The sequence below is a fragment of the Chamaea fasciata genome, unplaced genomic scaffold (assembly GCF_029207755.1).
Source record: "Chamaea fasciata isolate MVZ Bird 193981 ecotype frontalis unplaced genomic scaffold, bChaFas1.0.hap1 SCAF_2, whole genome shotgun sequence".
Taxonomy (NCBI): Eukaryota; Metazoa; Chordata; class Aves; order Passeriformes; family Sylviidae; genus Chamaea; species Chamaea fasciata.
The window spans coordinates 107,786,279-107,802,619 of NW_027094087.1; the positions used below are offsets into that span (position 1 = coordinate 107,786,279).

The window sequence follows — 16,341 nt, forward strand, 5'->3', positions numbered from 1 at the left end:
GGTGTTGCAGAGGCCACAGCACATTTGACGTTAGAAAAAAAATCATGTTTGTCATGACAGGTTTATAATCCAGTGACAGTTTAGTCAAATCTAGTGCAAAGTGGTTGTTAGTGGAAAACATCTGGAACACAAAGAACAAATTATAGGCTAATTATTGCACATCCTGAAAGACTCTTTATGCTGGCACAGGCTTCACAGGATGGGAAGAGTCAGTGGACACAGGACGGGTAGCAGGCTGTATGAACTGGCAAATTCATGTGGCAGTAGGAACTTTGAATCAATTAAGAACATCCTGTTATCTTTCCTAGTTCCTCCTGTGCTTTAAATACCACTGAATTTACTCCTGAAACATCTTAGCACTGTGCAGAAGCATTCCCTGCAAAAGCTGAACCTTAAAAAAGTCAGATTATCATATGATGAAAATTGAATTTTAATAGTTAAAATTTTGATACAATTATGGGTGGGTGTACCCTATTTTAGCCTTTGTTTTGCAGTCTTATGGGACATGTCATACAACTGAGCATTCTCTCCAGTTCCAAAGAGATATGACTTTTTACAAGCAAACTAAAAGTAGTACAATACCTCCATTAAAATCTAAAAATGTGCTTTGAAAATATTTTATCACTTGTCACTTATGTTTTTAGCATCTTACCAGGATTAATTGTGAATACAACGCTTGTTCGTTTACATTTGCACACACCAAGTAAGGTCAAATATATTTGATGAAAAGATTTTGTCTTCAAAGCATCTACATTATTTTCTTCTACTCCTGTCCCAATGATATCAATAATTTGCTTCATCTCAAATGTTCCTATTTGTCGTGGAGAAAATGAAATCATCACTTCCTGGAAAAGAAAACTCACTATGAGACATGTGAGACAATAAAGAGTCAAGTCTTGTGTAATTCTGTATATGACTGGGTCCCTGAGTCACTTCTCTCCACATTTACCTCTAAGACAGGTATTCAAATCTGGGCTTGCAGAATACACCAAGAGGCACATAAAAATCAGCAAAATAAGGTAACATAAAAATGTGACATGTTAGAACACAACAAAGCCTCATTTGCTCACTTCTGAGAGAAATCTTGTGCCCTGACTTACTGGTTTGGGTAATTGTGAATGTTTCCATATTTGACTTATTATTTGGCAAAGTTTCTTCCATTAAAAGAAATTTTATCTTACTTGAATATTTGTCATTTATTGAAACAAATTAAAAGTATCCTTCAAAAATATTTGAGTATGAATCAATCTTCTCAAATCAGTAAAATAAAAAAAAATACAGATAGGAAAAATCCTTGTAAAGTGACCTTAGTACTCCAATCTTTTTTCCTAATTTAAAATAATACTTGTTGCGTCGGGGAGTAGGGAAAGAGCATTAAGAGACTGTACAAAATATTTAAAAAAAAAAAAATTGGCTGATATTAAAAGCCATTGCTACTGAAATGAAATTCCTCTGCTTTTACTTTTAAGAAATTCCACTGCTAACCACTATAATAAAATAAAATAATCTTCACACTTACATAACCTAGAAGAAAGAGGGAGTTACCTTTTCAGATTTTACTTTAAGGGTTCCTCTTTCAGGAGAAACATTGAAGTGAGCAGCTTTGCGGAATCTGAACGTTACTGGAAGGAACTCGGATTCATTCTTCATTGTGCACACAACTTGTGTTTGTTCACCCAAATAACAGTCCTTAAAATTAATCACTCTTCCTGGCTTAAAACTTAATGTCACAGGAAATCCAGAACCCATCAAAGCTAAGTCCACGTGACGAGAATGACTCCCTGCATCAGACAAACACAAAAACAAGAAAACAAACAAAACCCCTCTCCACACCCATTATCTCACTAACAGGACAGGCATGCTGTAGTTGTACAGAAGCAAAAACAACATAATATTACAAGCTAGTATATTTTATAATGCAGTTTCTATAAACCTAATACAGAGATCTTTACTTCTTCATGCTGTTAGATAATGCATTCCCTCAGTAAGGAAGTTGAGGATAATCAAACATGCACTTCAAAATGCACAAAACTGGTGCTGCAAAAGTGTTAGTGAGCTGCAAATTGCTGGGAGCGTTTTATTTCCTTCAAATATTTGCATTAATAATTATTACAATTTATAATTAACTGATAAGTGTTTATTCATAACACAAATAAATCCCTCCTTTCTACTCAGAGTTCAAAGAGGTTTTCGTGTTAAAGCATTCAAGGTGCAAGTTAATTTATTTGTGTTGATACAAACAAAAAAAAGCAGATTTACCATAAAATTATTAAGGCAACCAAGAATTTTTTTTAAAAGTTTTTAAAAATCAAGCTATACAGTTTAATCATCCATATATACATTTCTAACATACTTGTGGTTGCTGGGGCACCACCACTGAGGTCCTGTAGACAGACACCTCTCCCCCCAACAGCTTCAAATCTCAGAAACAGGACATAATCTTGAATCAGTGAGGCATCATTCACTTCAAACTCGCTTTCCAATTTTCTGTAAGAGTCACAATTTCAAATTAAAAGATGGAAAAAAAAAAACCAACCTTCAAACCCAACCCACAAAAAATCAAGACATATTTTTGAACATCCAGTCTGGCTTCTTTGTTGTCAGTAACAGCTTGAACAAATGACCTTTATAATTCCTTCAGAAAATGCAAATAGTAACAAATTTAAGCTCATCAATATCTGTGTGCTTATTATACTGGTAATTTGATATCTTTTCTATTCTACAACAGTCTTCTAAACTAATATCACATGCATAAAAACTACCTGTATTGAGTTTAGGTAAGGGAAAATGGCAAGAGCACATTTGCTTTTTCTTTTCCTTATCCAAGAAGAAATGTTTCTTTATGTTTAGTTTTTGCTTTTCTTTTGGGTTGTTTTTATTTTTGATGAGATGACAGCTCTTCAAAATGTTTCACTCTCTTGGTGGTTAAGATATGGCAAAAAAAATCTAATAAAATTCTTATTCTCACAAAACCATCTTAACCAATTTTTGGTCCAAATACACCCCTACGACATTATAAAACATAAAATCATAGAAACATTTCAGGCTCTGCTTTATTTGCAGAATCAGATCAAGAATTTTCTTTTAACATGCATAAATACATAAGAAGTTACTCAGAAATAATATGCAGACATATTAACTCAAAATTATTTTCTCTAAGACAGCTCTTGCAGAACAGTGTAGCCCAATCAACTTTTGTGTGTGTGTGTGTGTGTGTGTGTGTGTGTGTGTGTGTGTGTGTGCATTTAATTGGCATCACTCACTCACTCTGGACTAAAGCAGACTGTAATCAAAGATTTCTCATAAGGCAGCAAAGTTCCTTGATTGGGAACACACAAGATCAAGGTGGAAACATCTACATCTTTCTTTTTCAGGCTTAAGTCGTGTAAAACAGCATCTGTACTCCCCTGAAGATCTGTTCCCTAAAAAAAATAACAATATGGAATAGTTGACCCTGTTCTGCTTTCCCTTTTGTGTTTTTTTCCTACACAAACATTTTCATGTATACCAAATAGAAGGACATATCACAGGAAATAGCAGTCACATAGTTACATAGCACAAGGCTAATTAACCAAATTTTAAATCAATTTCATGTCAATGTCTTGAATTCCCTTTTTTGAATCATGATTCTCAAATTATTTTGCTATCTGAGAAAAACAAGTGAAATCACAGATCATTAGTATCTTACAATTCGAATTGTATTTTGATAACTCCTAGTAAATAATAATAGAAAAACTCAATTCTAGAGTTAAATTGAAATAAAAAACTTGTTGGTTGGACAGACATTTCAGAAAGCCTATTGATCAGGAAATAGCATGACATAGTAAGCAAAACTAGAAGATGAATGTTGAGAAATAAAATGCAGAAGCAGAAATAAAAACAAGTTTTCAACTAAAATAAAAACCAGAGCAGTTTCTTACCATCTCTCCCCCAATGGCATTGTCTTCCAGTACTGCTACCCAATCCACACTCTCAGGGCTTTCATTGTATAAATGTATTTTTTCTGTCTTTGAAGTTCCAAAGTAAAGAGGTCCAAAGTTAATGCATTTTAGTACTTTCCCACAAGATACTCCAAGAACTTTAAGAACTTGTTCAACCACAACACCTTTGACCAATACTTCTGCACAGCCACGACTTTCCAACTCCACTCTGCCAGTAAGAGCAGAAAGCAGCAACAGTTAATGTAGAGAAGAGATAGAAAGTATCAGTTTGGTTAGTTTGCTTTGTATCAGAATCAGTGCCAAAAAAAAAAACAAAAAAACAAAAAAACACCACCTACCCAATCCAAATATTCAAATCACAGAGATAAACTAACTGGGAGAGCAGGGCAAGTGAGCATGTCCTTGACAATGTCCTAACAGGAATATTACCAATCAGGAAAAATCACACATTACATGGCAGAGTTTTGGGTTTGGTTTGTTTTCTGACTTTTTTTAAATGTTTGAAACAATAGGACTGACATATGCAAAGAATCAGGAGGTGTCCACAGACAATATACAACTGATCTTATCCCTCAGAGTCTTTGTATCTAAATACCAATTTTAGCATATAAAACCTAATTTTCTTGTAGGGAACTGGAGGTAGAAGTTCACCTGAAGAAGCATGAAACTGCAGCTGTTCCTGTCTGGAAGCTTGATCTTGATGATTCCACAAATCACCAAAACAAAACACGCAACAACTCAACCACATCCTTCCCCAGTTCCCACATTGCTCAGAAAGGATGTGGACTCCCCACCTCTGGAAGTGTTCAGGGACAGACTGGATGGGGCTCTGAGCAGCCTGGTCTGGTGGAAAGTCCCTGCCCATGGCCGAGGATTTTAAAGTCCCTTCCAAGCCAAACCATGCTGGGATTCTAGGATTCCATAAGCAATCTTTAAAAGCAATCTACTCCAGTGCTGCAAATACATTCCCTCCAGTGAAAATAAGATCCACCAAAGAACACCAGAACATTTCTGAGACTCCTCGAACACAGAGCTAAAAGAAAACATGCAGTTACAGAAGTTAAGAAAATTAAGGAATACAGGAGGTGCAGAAAGGTGAAAGATACAAAATCTCCTGATTAGTTTTATTCTGAGAAACGTGCAAACATCCCAGATCACTACAAATTATGACAGATTTTTTATTAACACAGCCAGGTATACAATTTATACATCACTTTTCTGTGGAGATAATATAACAAATCAATTAAATAAAACAAAATATTACAGACAGCAACTGACACTTCAGAACTTTAATTTTAGATAAACATTCATAGTAAAGACTAGACTTAATAACAGACAAAAAATGGAATTTATAGAGCCCTATCTCTTCAGTCATACACTCACTTCATCATTTCCTGGATGACTCCGGGTACATCTGTGCAGATATCAACTCGAATTTTCCTTACAGATTTTGGCTTTACCACTCCTCTGGCAGGTTTTATGTTAAGCAGGACAACCCCATCATATGATACTCTAAATACACCTAAAAAAACCCAGAGCAATCAATAGAATGCTACACAATATAAAGCTGTAGATTTATATGCATCTATTACACACTTGAAATTGCACAACACAATGCACATGTTCACAAGCAGTATATCTTCCTATGAAAACAGGAAACATAGAGTTAACCTTTTTAGAAGCTATTTCCAAGCACGAGTAGGTCATTATTTCCAGCCTTTCTTTAATTATTACACCCACATGTCCAACTCCATTTTGCAAGCCGTGATTGTAACAGGAAAGGAACTCACATTCCAAACAAAATTCCAAACTCACATTCCAAATGAAAGTGACTAGAGCATGAAGTGGCTATAAATAACATCTGCAAATATAATACAAAGCTCTAAGAAGCTACAGTAGCCAGAAGGTTAAGTGCATACTGCAGGGTTACAACAGCTACTGCAGAAGAGAACAGCAAATATTTCTAGGTTATGAAAGTATTTTTTTAAATGTGAAAAAATCCAGTATTTAACCAGCAACATTAATTATCAGACATTCCATAATAGATACTAAGAAACTGTTTCAGGAGTACGAAATATGCACGTTTTGATTTCATATAAAATATAAACTCTGAGATCAGAAGCAGGAACAAAGGACTCCTTTAGTGCATGGAGTGACAGGTGAAATGCAATCCCTAAGTCCCAGGCCAGCACAGAGCACTCCCTGCTCATAGAGTTCATGGGCTGCTTGTTACTGTGACCTGCTGTGTTAGGATTTACAGAGCCTACAGAAACACAGATGCACCTGCCCTTCCCTTGTCTGTCCCCAAGACATCCTTAACTAACCATCACCTTCTTTCTAATTTTCATCCAACCCTATCAAACTCCACCATGCAGCCTGCATGTATCATGCAACAGAGTTTATAACTAGAAACAGTTCCCTACGCAATATGAAAAAAAAATAATTGTCATACAACTTAATTGTAGGTGCATGTATACTGTAGGTTATCTCATTTTCTTTACCTAATCATAATTGCTCATAGTAAGTTAGCATATATGAGAAAGGCTTGATTATATAAACTACATCTCTAAGATGAACTGGCTAGGAAAAATACCCACAATAATTTCTCCTTTTACTTCATGGAAAAAAAATTGAAAGATCTGCTTCATCTAGACAGAATTTTGTTTATTTTTTACTTTTGAAGTTTTTTAAAATTGCAACTCTCTTTTTCTGTAATCATGTATTTTTATTGGTACAGTATTTCATATGAAAATCTAGGAGAAAAATGTTCCCACAACTTTGGCCTAATAAAAAAAAAATAATAAAAAAAAAAAAAGGTAGACTTTAATGTAACAAGCAGCTGTACAAATGAGGCACCAAAATAATTAACTGCCTTAAATTTATTGTTTGAAACTCAGCATATTTGCCACCCTGCCTCTGGAGAAAGGTGTCTGCAGCTATGTCCAGTGCAAAAGGCAGTCAAACAGGTTCTTTGGATTATATAAGCATTCTTATGCTCCTTTGTCCATGTTTCTCACTCTCTTTGGAATAGCTGCTCACAGAAATTTAAGGATGTGCCTGTAGGATTTCAAAAGCTATGGCAGCAAGATAAAAGTCCTCTCATTATCTTCTAGCAACAAATACAATTCAATTCCCATCACAGAGGACTTTAGCTTGGAAAGTTCAGGGAACTTGTAGCTGTTTATTCAAGAGACAGGTCTGGGGATCACAGAAGCACAAAGCAAGAGCAGATGTGATTTGCTGCTGTCTGTGCTGGGCACACTAAGGCAATGAGCAACTATTATTTTTACATCTTCCAAATGGGATTCAAAAGTAGAGAACTCATAACATTTTCAAAGTTCTGAAGTATTTTTTCTTTCCTAAATGGAAATACAGTACTGGCTACATAAACAGTGAGCCATGTACAACACCTGCAGCTACAATACTCATAATCTGCATAACCCAAAATTCCAGTTAATTGCTACTTGGTCACTGAAGTGTTAACTTGCATAAAATTACTTTTTCCAATAAAATAAAACATTTGTATTATTTAATGCATACTAAATATTTACCTGAAGTTGTTCCACGGTTAGCAATACGAATCTGTTTAGAAACTAGTTTATTGTTTGCAATCATTTCACCAAAATTAACCTCTGACTCTATTTCCAGATCACAGTTTGGAATCAATCTGCAGAGAAAAGACAACGTAATATTTCCCAAAACTTGAAAACGCCTTTGCATTTTAAAAGAAATTTGACTAAGCACTCCAGTGGAATAGAGTTCTCCTCTTGTCCTAGTTCTCTTATCAAGGTTTTGGCAACTCACTTCAGCACTACAGCATACACAGGGAAGATCTAAAAGAGAGGTACTTATCTATCAGCCTGGTTAATGACTCAGTATTCTAGCTTTAAAACAATATAGCTATAAACAATTAGTCAAAATTGAATGCACACATTTCTATTTCATTGTAAATAATTCATTGCAGTACTTTAAGTAAAACTATCCTGAGTTGGTTGCATCACAAAATATGACCAAATAATTCAGCATAATTCATTACAAGCTGCATGAACTAAAAGCAGAGAAGAAGTGCCAGTTTACAGTTTTGTGTCTGATAAACACTTTGTGATTTCAACAAAACTTATAACAGACAGAAGTGGGTAATAACACAAGCCATGAGCTACTTCTATTATTTATTTAAGAACCTCAGCCAGTGAGAAGACATCACTGTATTTGGTACTTTTTAGCCATAATGAAAAGATCATGCCTCAGGAAACTTGTATTTTAAAGACTCCAATTTTTAATACAATGACACCTCTGGTCTAGCAGAAAACTGTGTTTCAAATCAATTGGAATTTTACATCAGCACAACAGTCTGTCTCCTCTTAGCCACAAAATGCAGGAACAATTCCATCTCCTGATCTGTGTCACATGCAGTACAGAAGAAATAATGGAGAAGAAAAATAAATATCCTTGGTCGACCAAGGTAGATCCTGCATATCTAAATATTTTATTGCATAAAGGTGAGGGGAGGGGGAAGAAAGGGAACAGAAAAAAAAAAAAAGAATCAAGAAATGCCACAATAGAATTTGCTTTCAGAAATTTCAATACACTTTTAATTCCCTTTGATAATTACTTGTAATGTAAAAAAATAGCTTAATTAATTCCTGAAAGACATGATGCTGGACCAGCAGGATGTGGCAGAAAAAAAATAAATTAAAAAAAATAGGAATCATCTATCAAAGTTAGAGTACACTCAGAACATTTGTAAAAATTTGACTTTCCAAGTATCCAGACATTCTTACAAGAAGCTTTACTGGAAGAATGAAACAAAAGTATTTCTCCTCTCAAGATCCAAATATCTCTTTTCCCAAGTGGATAGAAAGAAGCATACATTCTATATGCAGTGAGATTTTTCTAATAAATACAGACCTGCAAAAACGAGGTAAGTCAGGTTAAAAGGTTTAGGGTTACTGCTCTAATACAGTGTGAGGTTTATTTGCTTCATTTGCTGGTTGGGGTTTTTACATGAAGCTGGAATTTACTGCTTTTGCATGACAAAAAATACGTTTTTGAAAAACACTGATTAAAAGAAATCATAAAGTATAATTGTTTTTCCAAACACACAAAAAAATAATTATTAAAGTCTGTCAACATTTCCCCTGCAAGAGATACTTAAACATGAAGATGTGAAATACTTAATCTATTGCAAGTCCTTTCCAGAAAGGAGCCACCAGAAGCATTATCAGCCTAAGTGGCTTTACCTTCACAATACTACCTTGATAAAAAATTAAAAATTTTCAAAAGTCCTTGAACAAGTGATACTGCTCTGAAACATGCACCGTATTTTTAGAATTAGGCAACATATGTTTCACTATAATCCAGATTTGCAACTGTTATGAACAATTACTGTAAAATCTTGTGTATCAGTGATTCAGTAGAAGGGAAGGCATTAAGAGTAGCTGTTGACTTGTCTAATAATACAGCACTCAAAATTATCAACATAATCATATCAACATAAGGCAAAACTAAAAATCCAGACCCTCTATGACTTTAGAGGGATATCACCCGAATGAATTTCTTACCCATGTGCTGCTCTGAAAAAAAAAGACAAATCTTATTTTTGTAAGAAAACTTACTGTCTGCTTTCCATGCAATTGCCAGACTAATTACAAAGTCATAACTGACAGCCAGAAGTAAACGTTCCACAAGATAAAACTGCAAAGATTAACACAGCACATGAACTCTTGAATATCATACCCAAGCACAGGGATATGAACTATGTCATCATCTATTAAAAGAGTTAGTTTATCCTGAAGATCTTCTGCACACTTGGGAGTATATTCCACAACAGCTTTAACCTGAAGTCCAGGTGCAATGGGTTTTCCTGGATTTTCCACAATCAATTTAAACTGCAATAAAAAAAAATTAAAAAAAATAAATTTAAAAAAGTGTTTTTAATTGTTACACATTTCTAGATTAAGAAGGATATAGATGTAGTTTATTTTCAGAAAAATACAAAGATTGATTTAAAATTTACCATGAACTTATATGCAGGTTTTTATAATTTTACCTCCCTATTTCTTGAAGTTCAGATTTCTTACAGGAAAAGAGAAAAACAGAATGAATTAGCAAAATTTTCTAGTCTTTCCAAGAGAGCTCCAGCTTTTTCTATTGTTACAAAAAAACCTTCTGAAGCAACACAAAAATAAATCAGTTATTACACAGTGAAGAATATTTTTAGTGCCTGAGACAATAACAAGGATTAAGTCTCAGTTCATGCAGTAACAAAAGGGGAGAGGAAAGAATTTCCTCCAGGTCTGACTGATATCAACAGAAAGTCTCACTGCTCATTGAAAACCACTTTGAAAGACCCAAGGCACCTCCAGTCTTGGGAGTCAAATGAAAGAGAAAAAAACAGAGGAATAGAAAGCACTCTTTCCTCTCTCAAAAAAAAAAAAAAAAAAAAAAAGTAAGCATCTGTTTAAATAAAACACCTCCCGCACCTTTCCTTGAACAGAAGACATAAGTAACCCACTAGCACATAGAGGAAAATCCAGCATTTCACACTTTTCTAGGAAAGTCTCAAAGTCTAGAGCTCCTCTGGTGGTTCAGTCTCCTTAAAATTCACATTATTACCTCATGCTCAGTGGGCTTCCACTCTTTATGTCCAGTTTCAATATTTATAATTTCTGAAAGGCAGTCTTCCCAGTATTCTCTAAGTTTCCTGTTCTAGTTTATGTTTTAAATATGCAAACAAAATCTACTACTTCCTGGTTCTGTTACCCAAGCATCTCCTTCTATTCTTTTAGAATCCTCCTAGGAGTGTAAATACTCAGCTAAAGGAAATTTATGTCAGGCACATGATTATGGGCTTGATATTGAAAGAGTAGCCATGTTTTAATTCTGAGGTTTGTAGTATCCATCTGTTCTTTAAGAGGAATTAAACATCCAAGCATATTCATTTTATACAAGGCAAAATTAATACTTTGCACTAGGAACATTCACGGAAGGCTATGGCAAACTGCTTGTGAGCTTTACTCCTGGGAAGGCACTTCTTGGCCATGCACTATGGCAGCTGAAGGAAGGTTATTTTTCAGTGCTTGCACTCTAATATACCAGAATATATTTCAGAGGAGTTTATCACCCCAGAGCCTTGTAATCACAGACAGCAACACGAGGTCTGGGAATGAGAAGGGACAACACAACAGAGCTCTCTGGAACTGGGGCTGTGAAGTGGAATCTCGTCCCCTGCCTGTCATCCTGGTCATCTCATGTACAGTGCCATAAAAATACACAGCAAAAGGCAAGAGTTAATCACAGAGGGAAAAACCACAAAGCTATTATTTAGTAAACTTTTCTCTTTTCTAACATTGACTCTGCCTTTTCCACTTCTGGAGCACATGAAAAAATTGATAAGGTTGATGAAAACTAACAAAACAGAGTAAGCACAGCCCTACCAGATCAAACCCTCTTGACGGTTTCCAGCTCATACCAAAAGTCTTCAGCTAGAGTTTAGTAAAGAATCAAGGTGCCACTCTTGCCCTCAAAAACAAAGGCTCACTACTCAGATAGTGATTTACTCAAAGCACTTCAATTGTCTGAAAATCAGACTGATGACTACCCTGAATTATTTATAGTTCAAGCTGCTTTGAACAAAAAGCAACATCAGCTTCTGTTCAACCCCTGATGCCAGTTCAACCCAACCTTTTGATCTGAATTTTGACATAATTTAAAAACAATAAACCACTAACCACAGCAGGCTTTTACTGGAGCCACATAGGTTAAAGGGCTCAACTTCATAGCAATCATACTATCTTGAGGAAAGATTGCAAACGTCCTCTTTTCTGAGAGAGCCTAAACTTCCTCTTTTATGCGAAACTACAAGGGTAGTATTCCAGTCAAAAAACTTTAAAGTATACAACTTAGAAATGAGGCAAGAGAGCTGTCACTTCCCAGATTTGGTGTTCGCAAATCAAAGTGACCCATTTTTACAGAATGTTCCCTGAAGTTAGGGATGAGATCTAGAGAGCGCAAAGCCAGCCAAGAAGGCAGAACAAGATTTGCTGCCAACAAGGGATTTGATCACAGAACCACTAAGGCTGGAAAAGACCTCCAGCATCATCGAGTCCAACTGTTGATGGCTGATGTAGTAAGGAAAGCCTGTTTATTTCTCCTGAAACTATGGATTTAAGAAAGAAGGAAGCTCTCTCTAGACTATTCGCAGCCTCGGGAGAATAAAGACCCGGGAAGCTCAGAGTTCTCTTCGTTCTGCCGCTGCTCCCGCGGGCTGGAGGCAAATGCAGGGCAGAGAGACGGCCGCGGGCGCGCCCCGCCGCCTCCCTAGCGGCCGGCCCTCACCTGGGGCTGGCGTGGCGGCAGCAGCCGCAGGTGGCAGGTGCCCGGCCGCAGGTTTTGCACGGTGAGCGCGGCGCGGTAGCAGCTCCCCGGGACCGTGTCGCTGAAGCGCAGCTCGGCCGGGGCGATGCGCACCCCGCACACATCCCGCCACCGCTCCGCCATGGCCCGCCCGGCCCCAGCGGCAGCTTAGCAACGGACGCGGGGCGCTGATTGGCGGAAAAGCCGCGGCCAGGCCAAAGCCACCAATCGCAACAGGAGAAGAGGGGGGGCCGGGTGAACTCGGCTGGGCTCGGCTCGGTCCGGCTGTGCTCGGCTCGGTCCGGCTGGGCTCGGGTGAACTCGGCTGGGCTCGGCTCGGTCCGGCTCGGCTCGGGTGAACTCGGCTGGGCTCGTCTCGGTCCGGCTCGGCTCGGTCCGGCTGGGCTCGGGTGAACTCGGCTGGGCTCGTCTCGGTCCGGCTCGGCTCGGTCCGGCTGGGCTCGGGTGAACTCGTCTGGGCTCGTCTCGGTCCGGCTCGGCTCGGTCCGGCTGGGCTCGGCTCGGTCCGGCTGAGCTCGGGTGAACTCGGCTGTGCTCGGCTCGGTCCGGCTCGGCTCGGGTGAACTCGGCTGGGCTCTCGGTCCGGCTCGTCTCGGGTGAACTCGGCTGGGCTCGTCTCGGTCCAGCTCGGCTCGGGTGAACTCGGCTGGGCTCGGCTCGGTCCGGCTGGGCTGGGCTCGGCTCGGGTGACAGAGGAACGTACCCTGGCGGGGTTTAAATGTCTCCACACAGGGGCGACTTCTTGACCTCCTTGGGCAGCCTGTTCCAGTGCTCTGGCACCTTCCACATAAACTTCTTCCTCGTGTTGAGGTGGAACTTCTTTTGTTTTAGTTACGGCTGTTGCTCCTCGTTCTGTCACTGTGTACCACTGAAAAGAGTCTGTTCGCACCCTCTTGGCACCCACTTTTGATAGTTACATGCATAAATGAGATCTCCTCTGCAGACTAACCAGGCCCAGCTCCCACAGTCTCATCAGAGATGCTCCAGACCCCTCATAACCTTTGCTGGACCCTCTCCAACAGCTCCTTGTTCTTCTTGTGCTGAGGAGCCAGGTTGGACACTCCAGGTGTAGCCTCACCAGGGCCAAGTAGAAGGGGAGGATCTCCTCCGCTCAACCTGCTGGCCACACTTCCCAGAACAGCCCAGGATGGGATTTACCACTACAGAGAGACCTGAGCCAATGCCCACCTTGGGGCTGTCCAGCCCATCCCCTGTGTCCATCCCAGGTGTTTCCTGCCATGGCTCCCTCTCCAACAGCAGCCTGGGAGAGTGACAGGTGATACAGACATGGGTACCCTGGGATTCTTAAAGTAAAGATGGATTGCACTGAAATAAATCCAGCCTGATTACTCTTCTGGACCTCCACGTCATTCACAGAAGCTGCCTACACGGAGCTAAAGCAGCGCTAACACTCCTCAGTGTGGGGAGCTCAGTGTCTGCAGTGCAAGCAACCACACTAATATTTCACGGCACACATTTACTGAGTGGTGGAAGATGTGTTCCTGCTCTGATCCTTCCTGTGCCCTAATTTAAGTGGTAAAATAAGGTTGACAAGATTCCATCACTTAGACTTGGAGTGCTACGGGCCACTCCCAAAATTTGCCCTAAACCAGGACAAAAACCACCTTGTGCCTCCAAAGTAGGAGAATAAAGGAGGGAGAGCAGCATGCACAGCAGGTGCAGAGAACCTCAGAGTTCTGATTAACTCAAAATGTTTTGCCTTGGATTACTTCATCTCTTGAAAGTGCACGAGGACTGAAATTATTTCTGTTTCAAAAGTCAGATATGAGGAGCTGCAAACAAGGATTGCACAGATCAGAACTACAAAGTACAAAAAAGAAGAAAAAATATTTTTAATAGAGAGAAAAAGGAGAGTGAAAAGTGTTTGTTTCTGTTGCTGGGGAAGGATGCTAACAGGTCTTTTTGTCCCTCATAAAGATTCAAATTATAGCTACCCATCTGTAGATCACTAAAGAATGTGCTAGAACATGGCATTGCAAGCACTAAGAGTAAAAGCATCTGGAGGGAGTTCTTTGAGAAGACTACTTGAATCTATTTTATGGTAACACGGTTGTACTTAATGGAAGAACAAACAAAAAAAGATGAAGTAAAAAATTAAAATAGAAGATTACCTTATCAAATAATTGCATTCTCTCTTCTTTTTCAGTACAGAGTGGAGAACACTCCTACATAGTTTCTCTGGTCCTTTGATGCTAATTCTTTCATGGCAGAATTGATTTTTAAAGATTTCTGTCTCTGCTGCTTGCTCCAGCTCTCGCTGACTAAGTTACCACTCCACAAGAGAATTAGTATCAAAGAACAGTGGTCTATTTTTCCTTGATTTGACATGGATATGTCCATACAAAATTTTATTCAATTTAACTAAATCTTTAAAAAACAAATTTAAACTGCTTGTGTATAGAGGAGTCAGGTCCAGCATTAAAAGAATCCTGAACTCTCCGAAATAGTTTGGCTAGGCTCTCTTCCTCTTCTACAGACTATTATATCCAAATGATTATTATTGCCATCATTATGATAGCTCATGATGAAACACCATTAAATAATGAACTCTTCTCCTTCCTTTTATCAGATAAGTCTGAATTCATAAGCATTTTTTTTCTTGGTCAACTAATATTCATCCCCAGAGTGAAGACTTTTGTAAAGGAACAGATGTACTTTGTTGAATTCTTTTATAAAAAAGGATGACAGAATCCTTTATACCTAATGCTAGGGTATAGATTATGTATTGTCATTCTCTTTATCATCTGACCACAACAAGAGTGATTTTATTTCTACAGAAATTTTACAGTAATCAGAAATTTTACAGTACAAAAATCGTCCAGTGATCTGTGCAATTCCCATTGCATTCACCTTAGCAGTATCAGATGATGAGTAAAATAGCTTCACAGCAAACTTCTCACTATTGTATTATAGTCATCAGAGAGAATAGTCATATAAATCCCCACCACACCTCAATATCAGAATCACTTCCAGCTTCTCTAAGTCAGACTTTCAGATCTGAAAGTTCCTTGACTATCCACTGATCTGACTATCCTCCCAGCTTTCAGGCAGAAAGCTGGAATTTCATCATTAGGCTTTTTCCATTTAATAAAAAAGGCTAATTTGTTTAATATTAAATAGCTCCTAGCTTGTTCAGATCAATCCTGGGGCCATGGCCAGTGCAAAACAAGATGCAGAATCAGAAAGTTATCTCCAGTCTGTTTTCTCCAGCTGCACAGGGGAAAGCTTTATTAGAGAATATGTCTTAGTAAACAGCAAGATCTGAGACACTGCTCCTACCTGTCCATGTTCTAAACACAGGTGAAAGATGCCTGGAGAGCATCTGAGTCTTCTATTAGACCAGAAGTAGATCTCACTTATCTAGGAATCTCTAAAAGCACAGGGAAATCCCTTCAGAAAGTATTCCAAAGGATAAAAAGGGGGCATTAAACTTATCATAAGGGTTGTTTATTTGACAGTGATATGTGAAATAATTAAAGTAATTTGAAGAAGCTGCCATTTGTACTGCCATTCCTTTCTGGAATCTGAATCCAGAGGAACTGTGATTTGAACTGTGAATGTTGACCTATTTATTCTACTTTGGGAGGAATAAATATTTTTAGAATATGCAAGAAGGAAATACAACCACTTACTGGTTAAACAAACAAAGGGTGTATGTTTTTATATCAGCTTTTAGGAATCAGAAACAGATAAAGTCCAAATAATGAGAACTAATAAGATATTCCTTTGCATTTAATCTTGCAAATTGCTCTGTTTAATGGAAAACGAGGATGTTCAAAATGAAAGATTAGAGCTCTAATTCTCTCTAAAGATCTCTTCACTCAGCAAAGCATTTTGTTAGAGGCAGAACTAATGAAGATTTTATTGGGTCTTTTTTGCTGAATGAAACCATCAGTCTTCACAAAACATGTAAGAATTGCCAATCTCTGAGGTGTCCCTCCATCTCAGACTGGGCTGAAAGGAGCGTGACCAAAATTGCAAAAATAGTGAGCAACAGAGAGGT

The 16,341-nt window shown here is 38.3% G+C and overlaps 1 protein-coding gene across 1 annotated transcript in view; it reads right to left on the minus strand.

The window, feature by feature from the left end:
- The window catches only part of CFAP47 (cilia and flagella associated protein 47), a 263,998-nt gene extending 251,558 nt beyond the window's left edge, over nucleotides 1-12,440 (minus strand). Inside the window, exons 1-9 of the mRNA XM_066176999.1 lie at nucleotides 12,279-12,440; nucleotides 9,678-9,829; nucleotides 7,493-7,608; nucleotides 5,325-5,463; nucleotides 3,921-4,149; nucleotides 3,268-3,422; nucleotides 2,354-2,487; nucleotides 1,546-1,781; nucleotides 653-845 (exon numbers count right to left, since the gene is read on the minus strand). Of these exons, the coding sequence (XP_066033096.1) occupies nucleotides 653-845; nucleotides 1,546-1,781; nucleotides 2,354-2,487; nucleotides 3,268-3,422; nucleotides 3,921-4,149; nucleotides 5,325-5,463; nucleotides 7,493-7,608; nucleotides 9,678-9,829; nucleotides 12,279-12,440 (1,516 nt within the window). The remainder of the gene's footprint in view (nucleotides 1-652; nucleotides 846-1,545; nucleotides 1,782-2,353; nucleotides 2,488-3,267; nucleotides 3,423-3,920; nucleotides 4,150-5,324; nucleotides 5,464-7,492; nucleotides 7,609-9,677; nucleotides 9,830-12,278) is intronic.
- Nucleotides 12,441-16,341: the final 3,901 nt, after the last annotated feature.